Genomic DNA, 19,965 nt, shown 5'->3' with positions numbered 1-19,965 from the left:
AGCACCCAAAATGGCTGCCGTGGTGTGGTGGGAACGGCTGCCATTTTGCCATCACCCGAGGGGAACTGCGGCACGTGAGGAAGTGAGGCAGGGGCCCCCGTTGATGGATCAGGGGTCTTAATTTTAGCCTTAACATGAGGAACCTCTGCTGAGCCGGTACTATGAGGCCTGGAATGTTTTTGCGACATACCAATAGCCAAACCAGCCTTCACAGGAAGGACCTTGACGCTGCTGGTAAAGGAAGAATTTTCACTCCTTGCCCCCTCAACAGTTCTGGCGTCGCCACAAGAGCGCGAACGGTGAGAAACAACTTTCACTGATAAGGCCTTGCCAGGCCTCTCAGAAATGTTGGTCACTTTAGCCTCTGCATGAGGGACCCCGGACCCAGGTCCGGTAACAGCCTTACTAGTGCGGGCCTCGACCATCCGTTCGGTAACACCAAGCCCAGCCAAGGCCTCGGGGCGCGCCCCAGTACTTTTGAGGGAAGCCAATAACGAGGCCTCAGAGCGAGCTCCGGTACCCCACGACTCAGTAGAACTGGGTCTACAAGCAGCCCCCACTGGAGGGGCCTCGGAGCATGCTCCGGTATCCACAGGCCCCTTACAGAGACCCTCGGAGAAAGCTCTGGTACAATTATTAGGCCCAGAAGTCACCTCGGGACAATCCCCAGTGACAGAGCGGTCAACGCTCCTCCCAGCTCGGGAAGAGCCCGGAAAGGTATCTCCAAGGTGGGGTGCTCTGAAAAGTAAAGAACTTACCAGGCGTTTCTTCTTTTCGTCGATAAACGCTTGAAAATGCAAAGGAGGAGTATGTCGAAACACCTCCTCCCACCACCCCAACCGACGTTGAAGTGCCCAGACCGAAAGGGAGTCGCAATAAAAACAGAAGTCCAAACGGTTATCCGGACCCAAACACTCTAGACAAAGAGGATGGGGTCCCCCCTCGTGAAGCGTCGGTGTTAAGGGAAATTAGCCATAATCTGAGAATTCTCCCTATCTACAGAGTCCCCCAGCAGCTTTGCTGGATTTTAAGGGTTTGTTTCTTTTTCCTGTTAAGAGTGAGACTCTTTTTCCCACTCTTAGGCATTTTTGCTATGCGTGTTCTAGGCTAGTTTTTTGTGTTTAATGTCTATGGGATTTTCTCAACCCCATAGGAACCAGCTTTATTCACATGTGTTACACAGCACCCTCAGTTCCGTGACACAGGGATGTCGTTGAGACCCCCAAACAGACTCCATACCCTGGGACTGACTGTCTCCCAAGGCATGTAAAGTCCCAATTGACTTTTCTAGTCAAATCCTATGAACTAAACCAGTGCACCCCATCTTACTATGGAGGCACTGGATAGGGTTAATAGTTTTCCCCTTATGTTCATTTTTGAGAGGGTACAGTACAGTCCCTCTCTCAAAAGTTTCTGGCTGGTGGCAGTGGTTACTACCGTAAATATTCGACCGCAAATATTTCCCTATGGGATTTTCCCATTGTTCGAGGCTACCACTTTTTCTGACAGCCTCCAACATAACGCCGGTGCATTTTAATATTAACTTGACTCCGGCAGGTTTTATTTGCCAGAACTTTAATATAACTTCTTTCTCGTGTCTTTCTCTAAACTCCTAACCCAGGTGGGGGATCCCTTTTTCGTCCTTTTGGCAGGCTTCTGCCAAGAAGCCCTCCTTTCGGCGCCACTCAGTCTGGGGTGGGTCCATTGTGTGGGAGGTGGAGTAGGACCCCTGGACAGGGTTGCCTCAGCAACCCATGTCGCACTCTATCCCGATAGGCTGGAGGGTCTCCCGCCAAGATGACCACTCCGCTGTGTGAGGGACAGCTAGGCTGTATGAATGGGTATCTTTTTGCATAAAAGCAGGGTCCTGAGGACTGGAAGAGCAAGACGTTGCCACTGGAACTAAGAATCCCAAGAGGAGAGAAGCCAAAGACACCTGCAACGACTGAAGCACTGGTGAAGCCCTGCTGCAGCGTCTCACCACTTTTCTCCACACAATGAGAGAGGATCTTCATCTGCAAGAGCCTTCTTCCCTTGAGCTGGTGGGGAAAACCAATTTGCCAATCGACCTTCCCAGACTTGCCTTGGTCGAAATCTCCTGTACCCTGTACTCGGAGCACGGATAGCCAGGCACCAGTCCACCCGGACCACGATTTAAAGGAGCGTACCTTTTATTCGTCTGGCAGCACCGCGACTGGTTACATCCCTGGGTAGTGAGGTAACGCAAACCTTCCACGACGAGAGCCTCTCTTCCTCTGGTGGATCACCCGAACCGCAGGAACTACCAGGAACAACCGCCACCGCAGGAGCCACTTCTTCATTTTAAGGTACATTGTTTCTTCGCGTTAGCACTAAAGGGGTTTTAAAACCTTTACCTACCTGTTGGGTTGGCCGCCCCCCTCTCTTAACATTGTCTTTTCAACTTCTGCATCCACCTTTTCAAATTTGTTAACCAAAGACTTGATGCAGCTACAAGAACAGTTTGCTCTGTTGCCCTTGCCCTGTACCACTGACTCTGGCACAGGCCTACTGACTGGCTACATTTGTTAGACCTGCCTTCTTTAGATTCTCATCTAGAACTGTGTGGTGCACCTATTTCTTACAACTACCACTTTCCTTCCCATTTTTAAACCTTGTGCAATGCCATTTTGCTCAGTTTTCATTTAAGTATTGCCTATACTGATGCACTGGCTTGCTTAAACTGGTCCACACCCTTATGGGAAGTGTTGCTAGGGTGTCTAAGAAGGTATTTCTGAATAACTTGTGTTTTCCCTCCCATGTGAGAAATTGCTAGAGAATCCCTTGTGTGTGGTTTTACTGTGCCGTTTTGCTCAGTTTTCACTCTGGTTCACTTGGTCAACAATTTAACTAAATCTTTGTGGTACAGACTGATACCAAAGGGGATTTATTGCTCTCACCTGTAGTCTTAATCTTCTGTAGTGCTCCCTAAGGGAACTGCACAGGATTCTGCCTAACAGTCGGTGACACGATGAACAATCTGGAAAGTCTAGTTTGAACGACAGACTAGTACACGATCGCTAGCAAGAGCCAGAGAGGAGGAAAAAAAGGGAAGAAGATCTTCCGAGGATGCCAAGCGCGTCCAGTCCCGAACGAGCGGAGAAAAGGACTGATGGGCGATGCGTGGGGCTGAGCCGAGATGGGCGGGGTTACAGCCGCGTGCTGGGCCCCGCATAGAAAGAGAGGAAGGACTAAAAACAATTTGGGGTGCTTTTACAAAGCGCCGCGGTCCCTTCCCACAGGACGGAGGAATGTCCCATAAGTATGGAGGAAAGGGGACGGGACGTAGGAGTAAAGAGTGTTACCAACCCGTTAAACACTTTAAGAGCCTAATCTTTGAACCTCCCTACTTGGTCTAACTGGCAACATCTTTTAGATACTGAGTAGTGTCTTATTAATATATAAACACTATTTAATGTGAGGTGCACTGATTTTTACTGGAAGATTCACTCTGAGGCCAAAAGACATTTTGATATATATATAACCTTTGCATGTCCAAGTAATATAACTCAGAGAAAATAATTGGGAATTTTTCATATATAGTACTGCAACCCTGCAACATATCATTATTGCTTAATGGTACAAATGAAATGCCTAATACCACGCTCCAAATTTGATATGCTCCCTTAAGCCTACATTCATTTTGATTGACGATCACCTGAAGCTTACTCAACGTTGTGCACCAGAAGCACCTCGATACACCAGTCATTTGGTGTGCATTACTACATCTAATAATCACCTCATTTGATTACTCAGCTTGGTCTCTTTTTTAAAATGGCGGATACTGAAAAAATATCCAAGTCATCCGACAATGCTCCTTTCAATGAGTGTATGGAAAGAATTCTTGAAGAACTGGGAAATATTTGTTCATCCATTTCCACACTTGACTCTCGCTCATCCTCCATATAAGAGGAGATCAAAGGTTCCAAGAATGATATAAAAACCTTCTCAGATAAGACATAAAAGGTTTTGTGGAGGATAGAGTAGAGGGCTTGGAGAGCATGCAAGTAAAACTCGTGCAATTAGAAAATGAATGCATAGAGTTGGAAGATAGAAACAGAAGGGACAGCCTCTGCTTCTACTGAATTCTGGAAAAGGTTGGAGATGACCCGATCAACGTTCTAACAAACTGGATCCCCTCAGTGCTAGGAATAACCTTTTCACCTCCTCTGGAACTGGAACGCGCACATACTATCTGTCCACATTCATCTAACAGCAACAACTCACTGAGACCATTCATTGCTTGCTTTCTTCCTCACCAACAAGCTAGCAAAATTCTAAACTCCGCTTAGAAGAACTCTCCCATACTCTTCCAGAATAACAGAATTTTCCAAGAGTACTCAAGCAAAAAGGAAGAGATTCTTAGATACGAGACCCCTTCTAAAATCCCTCAACATAAGATATGGCTTGTTGGACCCTGCAAGGATGATTACTACCAGGCCAGATGGCCCCACCAAAGAATTTACGGACCCAACCGTCCTTCAAAATCTACTTCAAGAGCTACAATCTTCTCCGATGGACGTATATACCCAGAGTCATCTGGTCAACACTGCAAAACCTGATCCTCCAAGCCATTCGGTATCCTACAAAATACCCAGGAACCAGCACATTAAATATACTCCCAAACATAGTAAAACGAAGCAGACAAATTTCATCCATTCCACTTGAAATTCCGTCCACCTGAACCCATCTAAGAGACAAGTCAAGATCTCCTATTAAAGCTATGGATCACACACTCTCAAACGCACAAACTTGATTTAACTTCTAAATATAGTTGCTACATAACCTGTTCTTCAGATTTACAACCTCCTTCTTACATACTCAAAATTGGACTTCTCATCATTACTCCTAGAAATGATCTACTAAGTTCATGATGCAATAACCTTAATTGCTACGTAATTCTCTGGCTCTTGCCCTTCTTCACCTGTGCTCACTATATCTCCGTACTTTGGTATCCCTCATGTCATTCTTGCTTATGTACTTTCTAACTATCCTTATCTGTACCCCTTTCGTATCACTTGCTTATTCTTATTCTTTCAAATCCTATGTTTTTACATCGCTTTATCATTCTCTATATTGTCTTCCCTCCCCAATGTTCTTCCCCTTGTTATCCAAGAATACTGTTAGATTTCGCAATTTCTACTCCAATGACGCCATTTCATTTGATGCTTACTCATGCCTCATACTTTTCAGATGTCAATATCTTTTCTCTAATAGTATGATGGCGATAAAAAATATTACTTGAATGTTAAAGGAGTGGGACATCCCATCAAACGTTCTAAGATTATTACTCAATTTGCCAAACAAAAATCTGATAATTTGCCTTCAGGGAACCCGTTTAAACACTGACACTGAAAATTGTAAAATTAGATCTCCTTGGAGAAGCCACACACTTTATTCCAATGCTCTAGACAAGCAATGTGGAGTCTCCTTTCTAATTAATAAACGATTGAAGTTCACTTTAGTCAATGAAGAAAAAGACCCAGAAGGCCGATGGATTATCGTAGACGCTGTTATAAATAATCTACCAGTCACCATTGTCAATGTCTATGGCCCAAATGCCCCTTACCCAATGTTTTGGTCCAACTTACTAATTAAACTAGCACACAAGAACCCTGATAATGTTATCCTCTGTGGAGATACGAACCAGATTCAGTACTTTGCTCTAGATGGAAAATCCTCATCAAATTTCACCAATTTCAAATCTCTAAACAATTTCCTAAATTTATTACGAAATCTAAATTTAATTGACTGTTGGCACTTTTGTCACCCTGGGACTAAAGACTAAATGTTTGATTCCTCACCTCATCAATCCTTTTCTAGATTAGATTACATTTTTGTTCATTCTTCCTTAACTTCATCTATCTAAAATTCCGAAATTGGCCCAATAACCATATCGGATCATTCACACGTTTCCACCACTATTGAATGGACCTCCCACATCCAATCTCTCCCCTAGATGGAAATTCAATTAATATCTTCTTAAAAGATCATTCCTTTATTGACAAAACCAATTTGTTTATCAAAGAATTTTTCTTTAATAAATCGCCCCGAACACACTTCCATGCTCAATAATTGTGATGCCTTCAAAGCTTCACTTCAGGGTTTTATTATTCAATTTGTTGCTATCAAAAAACAATCCAAATCCATATATAATACTCTTAACATTTATCAAAAGCCTTTAACAATCATAATACACAAATCCTGACCCCAATATCATGAAAGAGCTATTAAACGTATTGAATTGAATAAGATTTACACTGACAAAAGCAGCTAACTCTATTCTTAGGTCCAGAACCAAACTACATTATGGATCCAACAAAGCGGGCAAAATGTTAGCATCTTACTTAAAGAAGAAAAAAGAAAAATCCATTATTACTCATTATTTCCCCAACGGGAATAGACTAACTGAACCTAAAGACATTAATGACGCTTTCCTTGATTTCTATTCTAAATTATATTCTTCTGATTCCTCCATCAATTTAGATGAAATTATTTCATTTTTCAAATCTAGCACAAAGAAAAATCCTGTTAGCCAATCAGATCTATCTTATCTTGATAATCCCATCACCCTTGATGAAATTAAACAAACTATTTCGGACCTCAAATCCAACAAAGCCCCGGGCCTGATGATTTTCCTCCGATTTCTATAAAACCTTTATGGACTCCATTGCTCCTAAACTTTTAGAACTATATGCTTATTTTAATGAAATTGGATTTAGTGAAGCTCTCTTAATCCTATTCCCCAAGCCTGATAAAGATCCTTCCATAATTAAAAATGGACCCATTTACCTCATTAATTCGGATTCTAAGATTCTAGCTAAAATACCTGCTAAACTATTAGAATTGTTCCTCCCCAAACGTATACACCCTGATCAATCAGGATTTATCAAAAGGTCGCTTTGCATCATCCAACTCTAGACTTCTATTTCACACTCTGGCAAACTCCCAAAATTCACATGATACCCATCGTCCTTCTTGACTTGGATGCTGAAAAAGCTATTGATCGGGTGTCGTGGCTGTTAATTCACTCTTTCGCCTGGCATGGCCTTCCTCCTTCCTTTATTAGTTTAGTTAAAATTCTCTACTCTTAACCTACTACTCGTATCCTCATCAATAACTCTTTTTGTATAGAAAGAGGCACTCAACAAGGATGTGCCCCATCTTCCTTGCTATTCGATTCAGCCTTAGAGCCCCTTCTCCAAAGCATTAGAATGAATGCTGACAGTTATTTTTATAAATAATATTGAAATTAAGCTATCAGCACATGCGGGTGATATCCCAATATATCTATCTGAACCTACCCTATCAATTCACCATTTACTTAAATAATTTCTCTATTGTATCTGGATACAAATGAAATCTGAATTCATGCCTCCAACTAATTCTTGTAATCCTACCAATACCCCTCTATGCAGCCTATCTGTGCAACCCCCCCACATTAAACATCTCAGGCTTTTCATAGCTAAAGACATACATACCACTGTTAACCTTCATACTAACTATCTTATCAAAAAAGTTACAGAAATGAGTGAAAGACGTTCACTTTTTTCTTTCTTAGTGGGGACGCCTGGATACTATTAAAATGATCAGTCCCATTATTCTATACTAACTTTCCCATGATACCCACCATAATTCATACCTCTTTCTATAAAAATTAAAAAAACTTGATTCCCTTCTTAAATTTCTTTGGAATCAAAAAGATCAATAAATTAAGACTTCATAATTCCATAAATTCCAACTATATCACAAAGCCTTTACCCTAATACAATTGTCTTATTCAAACAGAATGAACCCCACCCTGATAATGCTCCCTTATGGATAAAAGTTGAAATTGGTCATATATATCCCCTCTCCATTTCTCACTTCTTAATGACCTCCTCCTGGCCTAACATTACCTCCTTTCCCTCATAACATTTCTTTAAAATTATATGGAACATACTCCCTGATAACCTTTTATAAAACTCATCCTGAAGACATCCTTCTATTGTTCAATAAGCAAAATTCTACCAAACTCAATCGCACCACTATACACAGATGGTACTCTTCGTCCAACAGATAGTCCACAACTCTTCTATAGTCCCTTTTTAGAATATCTGCTCACATTATAATATTCCCATATCTGACCTCCCCTTCTACACATCTTCAATAAAAATGATTTCTAAGTCATTATCTAACTTTAACCAAAAATCCCCTGACCATCTTTTTAATGTACTAATTAATAATTAATCTACAAAACGCAGCCAAACTTTATTTGGTTATGAACGAACACCCATCTTCCAAGCCTCCAAACCTGAATATTATGAGACACTGGGAAATAGATCGGTATTTGCAAATGTCTTCCGTTCAATGGACCAAAATTTTGAAGATTGGTCAGTCCACATCTCCCGCTGACAACCTTACACAAACTTACCTTTTCATTATATACTGTGCCTTCCTAACGCCTATGCCCATCGCCAAAACTGTTGATAGTTACTATAATAAATGTTGGTCTTGTTACGAACCAAATGCAGATTTTATTCACTTAATATATCGTTGTAAATTTGTTCATGCTTTTTGGTCATGTATGCAATCAATCTTTCATTTAACAGAACCATTAACTTTGGCCAACCTTATGACGGGCACTGTTGCCAATTCAGCTATAAGACAGATAGATTCACCAATTTTCCTTAACCGGATAATTTTGCCTTTCAAAACATTACGTATAATTGGAAGAATACTACCAATTTATCACTTAATATTTGGTGGAATTCCATTTGTTCAATACATCGTATGGAAAAATGTCATGCTGTTACATTTGATTGTTTATGTTATGTTATATTACTTTGCATTTATATAGCGCCTTATGTACCATTGGTATGGTCTGAAGGCGCTGGTAGGTTGAACGCCCTTGGGAACCGAAGTTCAAGTCAGTAGAGAGTAGAGCGAGTCAAAAGGTGCGTGTGAGCACCGGATATGTGTGCAGCTGGTGTGGCATTTGAGTAATAGCTGCTTCTTAGCGGTAGGTGTGGTGGTTGAGAGATCAAGAGTATGTGTCGGTTCTGGCAGGATTTATCCAGACCGATTGTGGCTGCATTCGGCCTGAGGAGAACACCTGGCTGGGGGGTGTGTAACCAGCAGTGTTTAGTTATAGTGATGGAGAATATGAGGTAGATGTTGGTATGGGAACAGTTATACCGAATGGTGTCATAGTATTTCTGTGTTCTAGTTGAATGTTGCTGTAAAGAAGAGAGTAAGCGTGGTGATGTGATGGGTTACATGCTCTTTCAAACATTCCATGCATTCCAAACCATTCCATGAAAGTCGTGTAATTCTATGCGCTCCAGTCCACTCCAGTCCAGTCCGTTCCATCCACATACGTCACCCGTTCCATCCACATACGTCACCCGTTCCATCCACTCACCCGCCCTAAGCACTCGTCCGATCAAGGCACTCGTCGGTTTATGCCCTCTCACGTTCCACGCATTCCAAACCATTCCATGAAAGTTGCGTAATTCTATGTACTCCAGTCGGCTCCATGCACTCCAGTCGGCTCCACGCACTCCAGTAGGCTCTAGGTGCTCGTCCGATCAAGGCACTCGGCCACTTATGCCCTCTCGCGCTCTACGCACTCACCTGCTCTTACGCACCACTCCGCTCTCATGCACTCATTGGTTCTTACGCAATCGTCCACTCTGCACACTCTTCCGTGCTCTGCACACCCATCACGCTCCGCGCACTCATCCGTTTTGCACACCCATCCGCTCCACACGCTCATCTGTTCCCTGCACTCATCCGCTCTATGTGCTTGTTCTTTCTTCACACACATCTGCTATATGCCCTCATCTGCTCTATACACTCCTCCAACTCAGCACATTTATCCGCTCTATACACTCCTCGGCTCAGTACATTTATCCGCTCTATACACTCCTCGGCTCAGCACATTTATCCGCTCTATACACTCCTCCGCCCAACACACTCGTCCGTTCTATATACTCATCCGTTCTACACACATCTGCTCACCGTATTCATCCGCTCAGCACACTCATCCGTTCCACGCACTTCATCCATTCTAACGATTGCATCTGCTCCATTCACTTCGTTCATTCATCATGCATTATCGATTCAGGCCATGTCAATTGTCATACGCACTGGATCTTTTCCGTGCTCTGTTTCATGCACTACACCAGTCTCATGTACTTGAACTTGAATCATCTATTCTGTACTTTCCATTTATGCCATGGAGTCACACAGTCGGTGTCATCTGTCTGTGTACTCTTCAGTTCTCTTTATTCATTTCGCTCATTTTGTTCATTGTATTCATTACATCCTTTTCATTAATTTAAACCTCATTACTGTTTTCCTACGATTTATTCTTTTTATCCACTTCACTGCTTTGTTCTACTTTACTCGTTCTAGTCTGTTTGTCTTTTTAGTTTACATTAGCGGTTATTAGTTGTTGATTTCTCGCATGCATCTTGATGTTGTATTGTTTGATATATTGTTTACATAAATTTGACAAAATGGAATGTATTCTTGGAATATCTCAATGCTTATATGTAACTGACTTTATCCTATGACCTTACCCCCTCCTTCCCTATTATTCTGTGTCCTGTCTTCTTGTCATTATACCCTTAATGTCGTATTGTTATCTTGTTTTATTCTATTAATTGTTAACATTACATTTATGGTTTATATTAGCTTATTCAACACATTCTGAATTAACTATATAGGTTTTGGTACATCGAATCTTTACTGTTCAAATTAATCTGTTTTTGGTAATATCTGCTTCTTTAATACTTTAAAGAAACAATTTAAACAGAAGAAACTGCCCTCACAGATTCTACACTTCTACAGCACATAAACCCCATTTCTGATCACCAGAATGCTCTGATCACTCTTCACCGGTGCTAAACGAATGAATAACATTGCAAGGTCCATCCCTACCTTCCATCCTCTCTTACCTTCACAAATAGTTTATTAATCCTTCCCGATGCCCCGTTCTATTCCCTTTGCATACTACAGTCTGAACAGTCCTGCACATGCTACTTTCCAGACAAGCCTTGGCACTACAAAGTCGCTACAGTGGTGACTGCTGGAGTAGATCAAACTATTAGCTTTTGCCTTCATCAAATGACTGCTTTTGTAAAGATTTCTGGTACTGCCCACAGGTGCTGTTAACTCAAATTAACTCACACGTCATTGCTCCAAAATGGAAAAATAGTGATTTGCTGATGGTAACGCTTACAACACTCAATGCATGCAGAGGTTAGAGCCTCTGAAATTTGGAGCGAGGAATACATGTGAGTTACAACAGACCGTCGGACAATTCCCGGAAAAACCTTCTCTTAAACGATACTTGCATACATCACAACCCCAACCCGGATTAAACGTGCAGTATAGCTTAAATGACCTTTTCTTGGGTGGGCCATCTTCAGAATCAGAGGAGGTCACACTATTGGTATGAGACGATCCCTGGGAGGTATCATCCTTCTCGGTTTCAGAGGACAGTTCGGATCCCTCCTTAGACTGAACCTTTATCAAAAGTCCTGCAACAAAACAAAAAATGTTGGGCACACCAGAAATGAACAGCAGCATAATACCACAACATGGAGGAAAACACACAAACACACATTTAATATAGGTTTAAAGGGGAAAAGTAAAGGAAAAAAAAAAAAACACAAAACCTTTGGCATTATTTACCATTTTAAGTTGAAGTAATGTTGGTGTCAAAGCAACTAGAGCGAGGAAAACTAAGCACCACCTTGCATTTTAAATAAGCATCTGAGAAACTCATACATATTAATTCAGAGGCAGCATATACAACATTTTAGTATTGGCAAAACTGATGGACAGTCTCAAAGACTAAGAAACTGTCCATGCAATGTCTAGCAACAATACAAGTAACATCCATCTTGTAGCAGGCCAAATGATAATCTGCAAACCATGTCCCAGGTCCTACAATAGGAGAAGAACCCTTTAAAGTACAATACAAAGCATTGCTTTCATGCGCCTCTACCATTACCCAAAAAGGAAATGGAAAAGTTGATCAAGTAACTAAAGAAGAAACAGAGTGGCAAAGGTCAGAAATCAAAACAAACATTTGTTACTTAACACCACTACAACCTTCATATCAGACTTCAGTTTAGACCCTGGAACTTTCATTAGCTTACCTTACCAAGCAAGCTTATACCCGGATACAAAAACAAGCTTTTTCAAAACAAATATGCAGTTGGATAAATTGCTTCACATGCAAATCACACATTATGGGGAATTAGCAACTTAATTGAGATGGAGTTCCTGCTCCAGTGCTGGATGCTTTAACAGATGGTTCAAGAGCATGGACATCCATGACAATTTCATGGGCGCTTAAACAGATCCAATCATTCAAAAGTACGTGTGTTCACAATGTGGTGAGGGGAGGGCTATCTGATGCTTCGCAGTGGCGTGGCACATGGTGAGGGTGGGAGCAGGTGTGTGAGTGTGTTAGTGTGTGTGTTAGTTAAGAGACCGGCCTGTTCCTACCATGCCCCAGCACCCCCTACCAGGTGCTGCTAGTGGCATATTATTCCTTTTTGCTTAATCAATGATGCACAGACAACTGTTATTACGTGGCTAGACAGGCGTAAATTGGTGTCATTCTACTTTTACTGTGGCATGGAATTTTGTACTCGCCATCAAGAGTAAAAGCACAACTATATGTGATTGCGTGTTATACTATAGCTAGTGTAGATCTACTTTCTGTGTCATGGAATTTATTCAACTGTCCTCGAGTCATTATATGGTAATACAGGCATATGGAGCAGCTTGCATGCGCCTGTATAGGCAGGGCAAGCATGAATTTTTTTTTTTATATTTATTGGATATTTGTAAGGTGCCTATACAACAGCGTTTCAAGGTGCCACAAGACGAAAAAAGGGGAGGAAACTAGGGAGAAACATAAATGAAAGTTACTTACCGTAGTGACAAGAGTAATCGTAATCCATAGTCACCTTTCCTCCATTGTTGTTGGGTGTCCCCCAACATGGGGACGGTACAGGAAACTGGCAGCAAAAGAAATTGAACTTCCCCTTTAAATTTAGTATAGCATGCAGGGGCGCGGACTCTGGCGTGGCAACGCCCCCCTGAGCCCCTGCCCTGTGGCGCCTCAACTCAGTCCCCTTTGAACACATCAGACGCTTAGATACCTGGGCTACACTAATATATATTAGCCCGTGACATACTAGCCAGGGAAGGTGGGTGGGACGTATGAAGAAAGGGGATTATGGATTAGGAGTACTACAGTAACTAATTACTCATACATAGGGTTTCCTGTTTTCATTTTTTTCCCCTTCTTTTTTACTTCCGTTGTGTTTTCTCGTGTGCCCCCTCCGAAAAAAAACATGGATAACTGTTTTTTCCAATGTAAACACACAAATATTCTTTTATTCGTTCATTGTGTGCATAAGTAAGGTGCTATCTCTCATGACCAGCTGCAAGAATAACATAGGCCCAGGTTTGAGGTTAACCTCGAAAACCAGTGATATTGTTATGGATAAAAGAAGGCAGGATTGGAGACCTCTAAAATCTTTTAGAAAATGTGCCCTGTTCCTCACAATGTCACAATGTGCCCTATTCCTCTATTTAGTAACGAGGTTCCTCGATGGCTTGCAATGTCAGTACGTTTTTTTCCCCCCCATGTATTTATTAAATTGCCTAACACGATTTCACCTTCATTTACTATGCATATAAATGTTATGCTTCTCAATGTGCTGTCACTTAAAATGGTGAGCCACGTGCGGAAAACTGAGTACTACAGAGTGCAAAATTAAAAAATACCTTAGACAGAAGTCATCCTTGAGGTTGATAAAAATGTGTGCTGCAGAATGATGGGGGCATTACAAGTGCTACACTCAAAGCCCCCTTCAAGGATTTATGACGCAGCAGGTAAGTTTATTGGGGTTTGCTGAAAGCCTTTTTGATAGTGTGCAATGGTTCAAGTTGTAAAGTGAAAGTTCACAACAGGCATCTTGGCACTGATAAATTATAAGTTACCCACCATAGTGACTAATCCCTTTTCCCTCCATGCTGCATTGGTGTCCCTTCCAAGGGACTGGAGACGGAAACTTTTTCACTAGAAAAAAACCTTCTCCCCTTTAAATTTAGAGGCGTGCGGGGATGCAGCCCTGGGACCATGCGCTGCCCCGACTCCGCCGCCACACCTCAGAACCCATAGACGCGTCAACAATAGATTAACATTGCCTAATGACACCAGTTTTATTAGGTGGGGAGGTTGGTGGGACGTATGGAGGAAAGGGGACTACGTTAGTCACTACGATGAGTAACTTATAAGTACTCTTACGTCCTGTCCCCTTTCCTCCAAACTGCATAGGCCGATTGTAACTGAGAGTAGCCCCACGGTGGAGAGGAGACCCTCCTTAAGCACACAGGTTTCTAAGAACCGCCTGTCCAAAAGCCACTTCTGATCTAGAACCGGTATCCAAATAGTCGTTCTTTCAGAAAGACGAAGGGGTGGCACATGTGGCCGCCCTGCCAGGGGACATGCTGCTGGAAAGCGATGGCAGTTGCCTTGGCTCTGACCACGTGGCCGTGCATGGTGGCCAGCAGTGGCTTGTGCGGTCCCTCGTAAGCTTACTAGATGACCGAGACCATCCAACGTGCCATGGAGGCCTTAGAGGCCTGATACCCCAGTCTTGATCCGCCGAAGGTGACAAAAAGCGAGTCCGATTTGCAGAAGCCCTTGGTCCTGTCCAAGTAGAATTTCAGGGTACGCCTGACATCAAGACAGTGCAGAATTCTGTGCCTTGTCTTTGTGCTCAGCAAAAAACGCAGGTAGGACTATTTCTTCGTTCAGATGGAATGCAGAAGGCACCATGGGCAAAAATGGTGGGTGTGTCCGCAGGACTACTTTACTTTATCCCTGTGAAATGTATGTGTCTCTGGATTTCGCTGATTCTGAGAGCCAAGGTGAGGCCGACCAGCAAGGCCGTCCTAATGGTGACCAGCCGGATGTCCGCAGACACCATTGGTTCAAATTGTTTGTGTGCCAGGGCACCCAGAACTATGTTGAGGTCCCACATGGGGTGTGGCCTCTTGATGGGCGGGTAGAGCCTGGCTAGTCCAGTCAAATGATTCCTGACAATCAGGTTGGAAGAGGAAAGAAAATCTCCTCTTCCGAGTTTCTTTAAGCCCCAATGGCTGCCAAATAAGTGCGGCAAGTGTCTATTTGCATGGCTGAATGGGCGAGGTGCGCCGAGAAGGTGAGCATGTCGTCCAAGGTACATGCAAAGGGGTCGATACCCTTATAGTCTACCCAGTGGCAGAACCTGGTCCACTTGCTATTCTATTGGGCCCGCTCCTGGCGCTCTGAATGATACCTAGGTTAGCCTGGGAAAGGTTGAGGTGACCTAGCGTGACCTGCTCAGGAATCACACTGATGGTTAGCTTCTGTGCTGCAGAATGGATGACCCTGCCCCCCTGCTGCGTCAAAAGATGTGCTGGGACCGTCGGGAGGCGGATGGGCGGACTCGCCAAAAAGACTGAGCAGCTCCGAGAACCATGGCCTCCGGGGTAGGTTGGCGTAAGGGATTGCCCAGCCGCAAGTTGCCGTCAATGGACCACCATGTGAGGTCCAGGACAAGTGATGGAGGAATGTTGATCATCTCCCATTGAGAGCCTCGCTCCTGGTTCCAAGAGGCTGTTAAGTGCAGCTGTATCCTCCTGATCCTGAGTTTCGTGTGGGGGACGGCCAAGAGGACTGCTGCCATGAGACCCAATAGGTGTTGGTACCACCAGACCAAGATCACTTCTCTGCTGAGGAAGTGCAAGGTGGCCCTCTTGAGGGCAGTGATCTTGTCCTCCAAGGGGAAAACTCTCTCGGAGCACGTGTCCCAAATGAGACCCAAGAAGGTCAGTCTCTGTGTGGGATGCAGCTGCGACTTTTTGAGGTTGTAAAACCCAACTAGTGCAGTGTGTTCATAAAAGCGTAGGAAGTATGGTGCATTGCTTCGGGAGATGTTGCTCTGACGAGCCAGTCGTTGATACGGGTATATGGGGTGGCCCTGCGACCTGAGGAGGGCCACCACTGTGTTAATCAGCCTGGTAAAAACACTGGGGCAGAGTTGAGGCCGAAACAAAGCAGCCTGTATTGGAAACGGTAGCCCATGATTCTGAATCGCAGAAAAGAACGAGGAGGATGCCAGCTCAGCACGTGTAGGTACGGGTCCTTCAGATCCAGGGAGCACATCCAGTCTCCCTTGCACAATGTCTCCGCTATCAAAGCTGGCGTAACCATCTTGAAGGGAAGCTTGGACTTCCTTCAACTGCCTGGCTCTGAACGAGCAATCAGATCTCCGCCAAAAGAGTTGCTGTTCCCTCCTCCCCTCCCACAGGTTGGAGGAGAGGATGTACCCCATGGAGACTACAGAGGATCCAGGGGTCCGCGAAATTCTGGCACCAGAAGTGTGCATGGTGGGCAAGCCTGCCCCCCACAGGAGACATGTGGACCCGGAGGGGCGTGTCATGCCTTCTTTCCCTCCGAGGCTGCTGCGGAGGATGGGGACTGGAAAAAGCCCTTACTCCCGGCACCCCTTTTTGTTGTTTGCGCCAATGTTGTCGGCGAACGGTCAGGCTGCCTGGACCTCCGCTCTTAGAAGCCACGGAATCTTCCGTATGTACGCCCCTTGTCCGAGCGCTGCCATGACAGGGTGTATGTTTTGGGCATGGTCTTTGTCAAGATGGATAAAGACTTGGCCGTTTGTGAGCTGTTTTTCTTTTTTTCCAGCTCGTCATCTGTTGTGGAGTGGAAGAGGTCACCCCCTTTGAACGGAAGATCTAAGAGGCGATCCTGGACATGCAGGTTGAATTTTGTAGCACGGAGCCAGGCCGTTCTTCTCATGTCCGTGGCAATGCAGATGGCACGTCCATAGGTGTCAATGTGGGCCACGGTGGACTCCATGATGTCCTGCGCCACCATCTTCGCCTCTGCCAATCTGGTCTTGAATCGGGATTGGCTCTGCGCCAGAAGCTCTGGGAGGAAATCTGCAATTTCCCGCCAGAGCCTCTAGTTAACGGCTGCCAGCATGGCATCCGCGTTGGCTTGACGAAGGTGCTTGCTTGACGAAAGGTGCAAGGACGCGTTGGAATACAGCTTGTTCCCATACGACCTCCAAGATCTTCTCCTCCTTACCTAGCAGCGCCGCAGAGGCGGCGGCTGAGGACAACAGGCTTGGATTATAGTGATGCTGCGGTGATTACCGAGGAGTGTGGATGAGGATGGGCCGATAGCAAGATTGTATCCCCCTCCCATCTACCTGTACTTGGCGTCCAGGCGTTTGTTCACCAGCTGGACTGATTTGGGATTGTGCCAACCATTCTTTGCCAAGGCAACTAGGTTCTTGTGCATCGGGATCCCCGTTCTGGTCACAGGAGGTAGCGCAAGGATTTCTGCGAGGACCCCCTCTGCTGGTTGCTCAGCCTCATTTTGAGGAAGGCCCAACTACTCTGCCAGCCCTGCCAGATGTTCGTGGAAGGGCTTGGCGTGTCAGGGTCCTCCTCATCCGTTTCCGCCTGAGGGTCCTGTTGGTCAGGGACCGGAGGAGGGTAGTTGGGAGCTGTGGTGTGGAGACAGGAGCCAGAGGCTGTTGCAGAACTGCCTGAACATGAGGCTGAACAGGGGCCTGGGGCATCTGCACCGGAGCCTACGGCGCCATTAGCAGGAACACGTCCCTGATGGTGTCCCTGAGGATGTCCCACATCCGAAGAGATTTCATGAGCCCGAGGAACCGTTCAAAGAACCTGTCCTTGCAGGCGGAATTGGCGGTAGGCGATACTGACTGTGTAGCGAGAGGCTGCTGGAGCCGTTGCGTGCCCTGCCCATATGGACGCAGCAGGAACCTGCCTTGCGCGAAGGAAGCGTAAGCTGCAGGCCACATACCTGGTTAACACCAGTCCCACCTTGACACACAATCCTCCATCTGCTGCCTTCCCTGGAGCGGCGTCGGCCAGATGTCTGGATTTTCTGCCACGGCGGCCATCTTGTCGAGCTGCTTTCCACGTGCCAGTGTCGTGTTGCTCGGCTCACTGGGCGCTGCCCTGTCCAGGACTAGTGTGTGGATCATGGGGCTGTAACGCTCACCTGGTATCCACGGGGACGTCACTTCTCCTGTTCTGACCTCTTACGACCTCGAACCCTTCCCTGGAGTCTACTCGACTGGAGACTGGGCCTGAAACACAGGATTGGTAGAGTTTAACTTCCTATTGTCTCTTTGTGCTTGAACCCCTTCTTCCCCGGGGTCCAACCCTTCCCTTTGATCCACAGCTCACCTTGTTTTCTTGGAAAGTGTGCTCTCCGTCCTGCTTTCAGCACAGGGGCGCGTTGATTGATGCAGGCTCATTGCTGCCTAGTTACTACACTGGCAAGAGTCCGACAGGTAAGTATAATGAGTCTTTTGACCAGTTCTCCAACTTCGTTCCTTTCCTTCCTTCGATGAAGGCCGGCGTCCGGGGATGGCGACGTGCTACTGAGATGAGTAGCACTGAAGGTGAGTGAGAGCGCGATGCGACCCTTCCGTATTTGTATTGAACTGAGTTCTTTTTCTGTGTCTTTTAGGTGCCGCAACGTTTTCAGCGTGGATGCCGGTAATGAAGAAATGCAGTGAGTAAGCACGGTATGCAGCGCCTCTAGATGTTTCCACGTTAACCTGGAGTGTCTTTTCCCTCTTGCAGATGGATGAGAAGTTCCAGAGACAGTTCCCCCAGAGCGGCTGGGATTCAGGTAAGCGTTTGAAGCTCGTACAGTCTTTAAAAATAAGCCAAGATTTGCTGAATGCTTACTAATGCCTTTTTTCTGTTCTTTTCCCTTTTCCTTAGAAAGCGGCGTGCCGGTATGGGAATGACACCACCGAAGATGCCCGCAGAACAGAAGGAGCGATGAATGATGGGCAGAAGCGCTGCAAGGTAAGGCTGTTCCTAACGGTGTTCTTGCAGGAGCTGAGCGCAGAAGAAAGATGCAGGCCTACTGGAGACCGATCCGAACACGGTGAGTGTCACGCTGCAGCTGCAGAAAACGCAAAGCATGTTTCTCAGCCTGGGCGTGGCTTAAATAGTCTCTGGGTATCCCAGGTGTCTCTGGGCTGAGCCACACCCAAAAGACTAGACTGCACATGCAGTTCTGGGAACCGAAATATGTGGGGGAATCCATCTTGTCCCCATCAATGCACTACAAGTCCAATCCCCAATGTTATCCTATGGGAGTGAGCGAGTCTGGTGCCACAAGCACCAAGTCTGACTCCAAGTGGGTCTTTGGAGAGATGGATAGGCCCTTGAGGGCCATGTAAGTGATTGTGGCCTGGCTCCAGCCTGACATCTTGGAGGGCTGGGGACATGAGGGGCAGGAATCATGACAGGGGCCTACCCTGTTTCTCAGGCCGAGGCTAAGTAGGCATTTCGCCCTCGGCGGATCTGCCGGTGGAACAGGTTATAGGTGCCCCCTCGGACATGTCACTGGTACTAGGGCATAGCCCCTCGGGTGGAGACCCCGGTAAAAGAACCTTATGGTCCTCCCGGCGACGGTGCTGAGGGACCCCCTCGGCCTGTAGCTGATTCAGCCTTGGTACTTGTGCTGACACCAGGCCCTGGGCGGTCCCTCCCGTGCGGGCGAGTCCTTGGGAAGGAGTCTCCCTTGCGGGGGTGCACTGGAAAAGAGCAGCCCTACCTTAGGTCTGGATCGATGATGGACGAAGTCCTTTAGGTCCTTTGGAGGCGATCTCTGGAGAGCTCCCTCCACCTGGCTAGTCTGTTCTTCAGAGAACTCGAGGAAAGCACGAGGCACACGGTACAAGCTTGCCAGCCGTGGTCTGGGCCAAGGCACAGTAGGCAGAGGGCGTGGGGGTCTTTAGTCCGGAAGAGCTCATTGCAGGATGGACACCTGCTGAACCCTGTAGAAGTCGACATGCGCCGGGGAGGAGC

The 19,965-nt window shown here is 45.6% G+C and overlaps 1 protein-coding gene across 3 annotated transcripts in view; it reads right to left on the bottom strand.

The window, feature by feature from the left end:
• JARID2 (jumonji and AT-rich interaction domain containing 2) overlaps positions 1-19,965 on the bottom strand; it is a 1,398,385-nt gene that overhangs the window by 921,065 nt on the left and 457,355 nt on the right. For all 3 annotated transcript variants that reach the window (XM_069613558.1, XM_069613560.1, XM_069613559.1), the window contains exon 3: positions 11,411-11,546. In XM_069613558.1, coding sequence (XP_069469659.1) covers positions 11,411-11,546 — 136 coding nt within the window. The remainder of the gene's footprint in view (positions 1-11,410; positions 11,547-19,965) is intronic.

Source organism: Ambystoma mexicanum, chromosome 5p (genome assembly GCF_040938575.1).
Source record: "Ambystoma mexicanum isolate Mex_15411 chromosome 5p, UKY_AmexF1_1, whole genome shotgun sequence".
Classification (NCBI taxonomy): Eukaryota; Metazoa; Chordata; class Amphibia; order Caudata; family Ambystomatidae; genus Ambystoma; species Ambystoma mexicanum.
The sequence above is the reverse complement of the archived record's forward strand: the minus strand, read 5'-3'. Positions and strand labels throughout refer to the sequence as shown.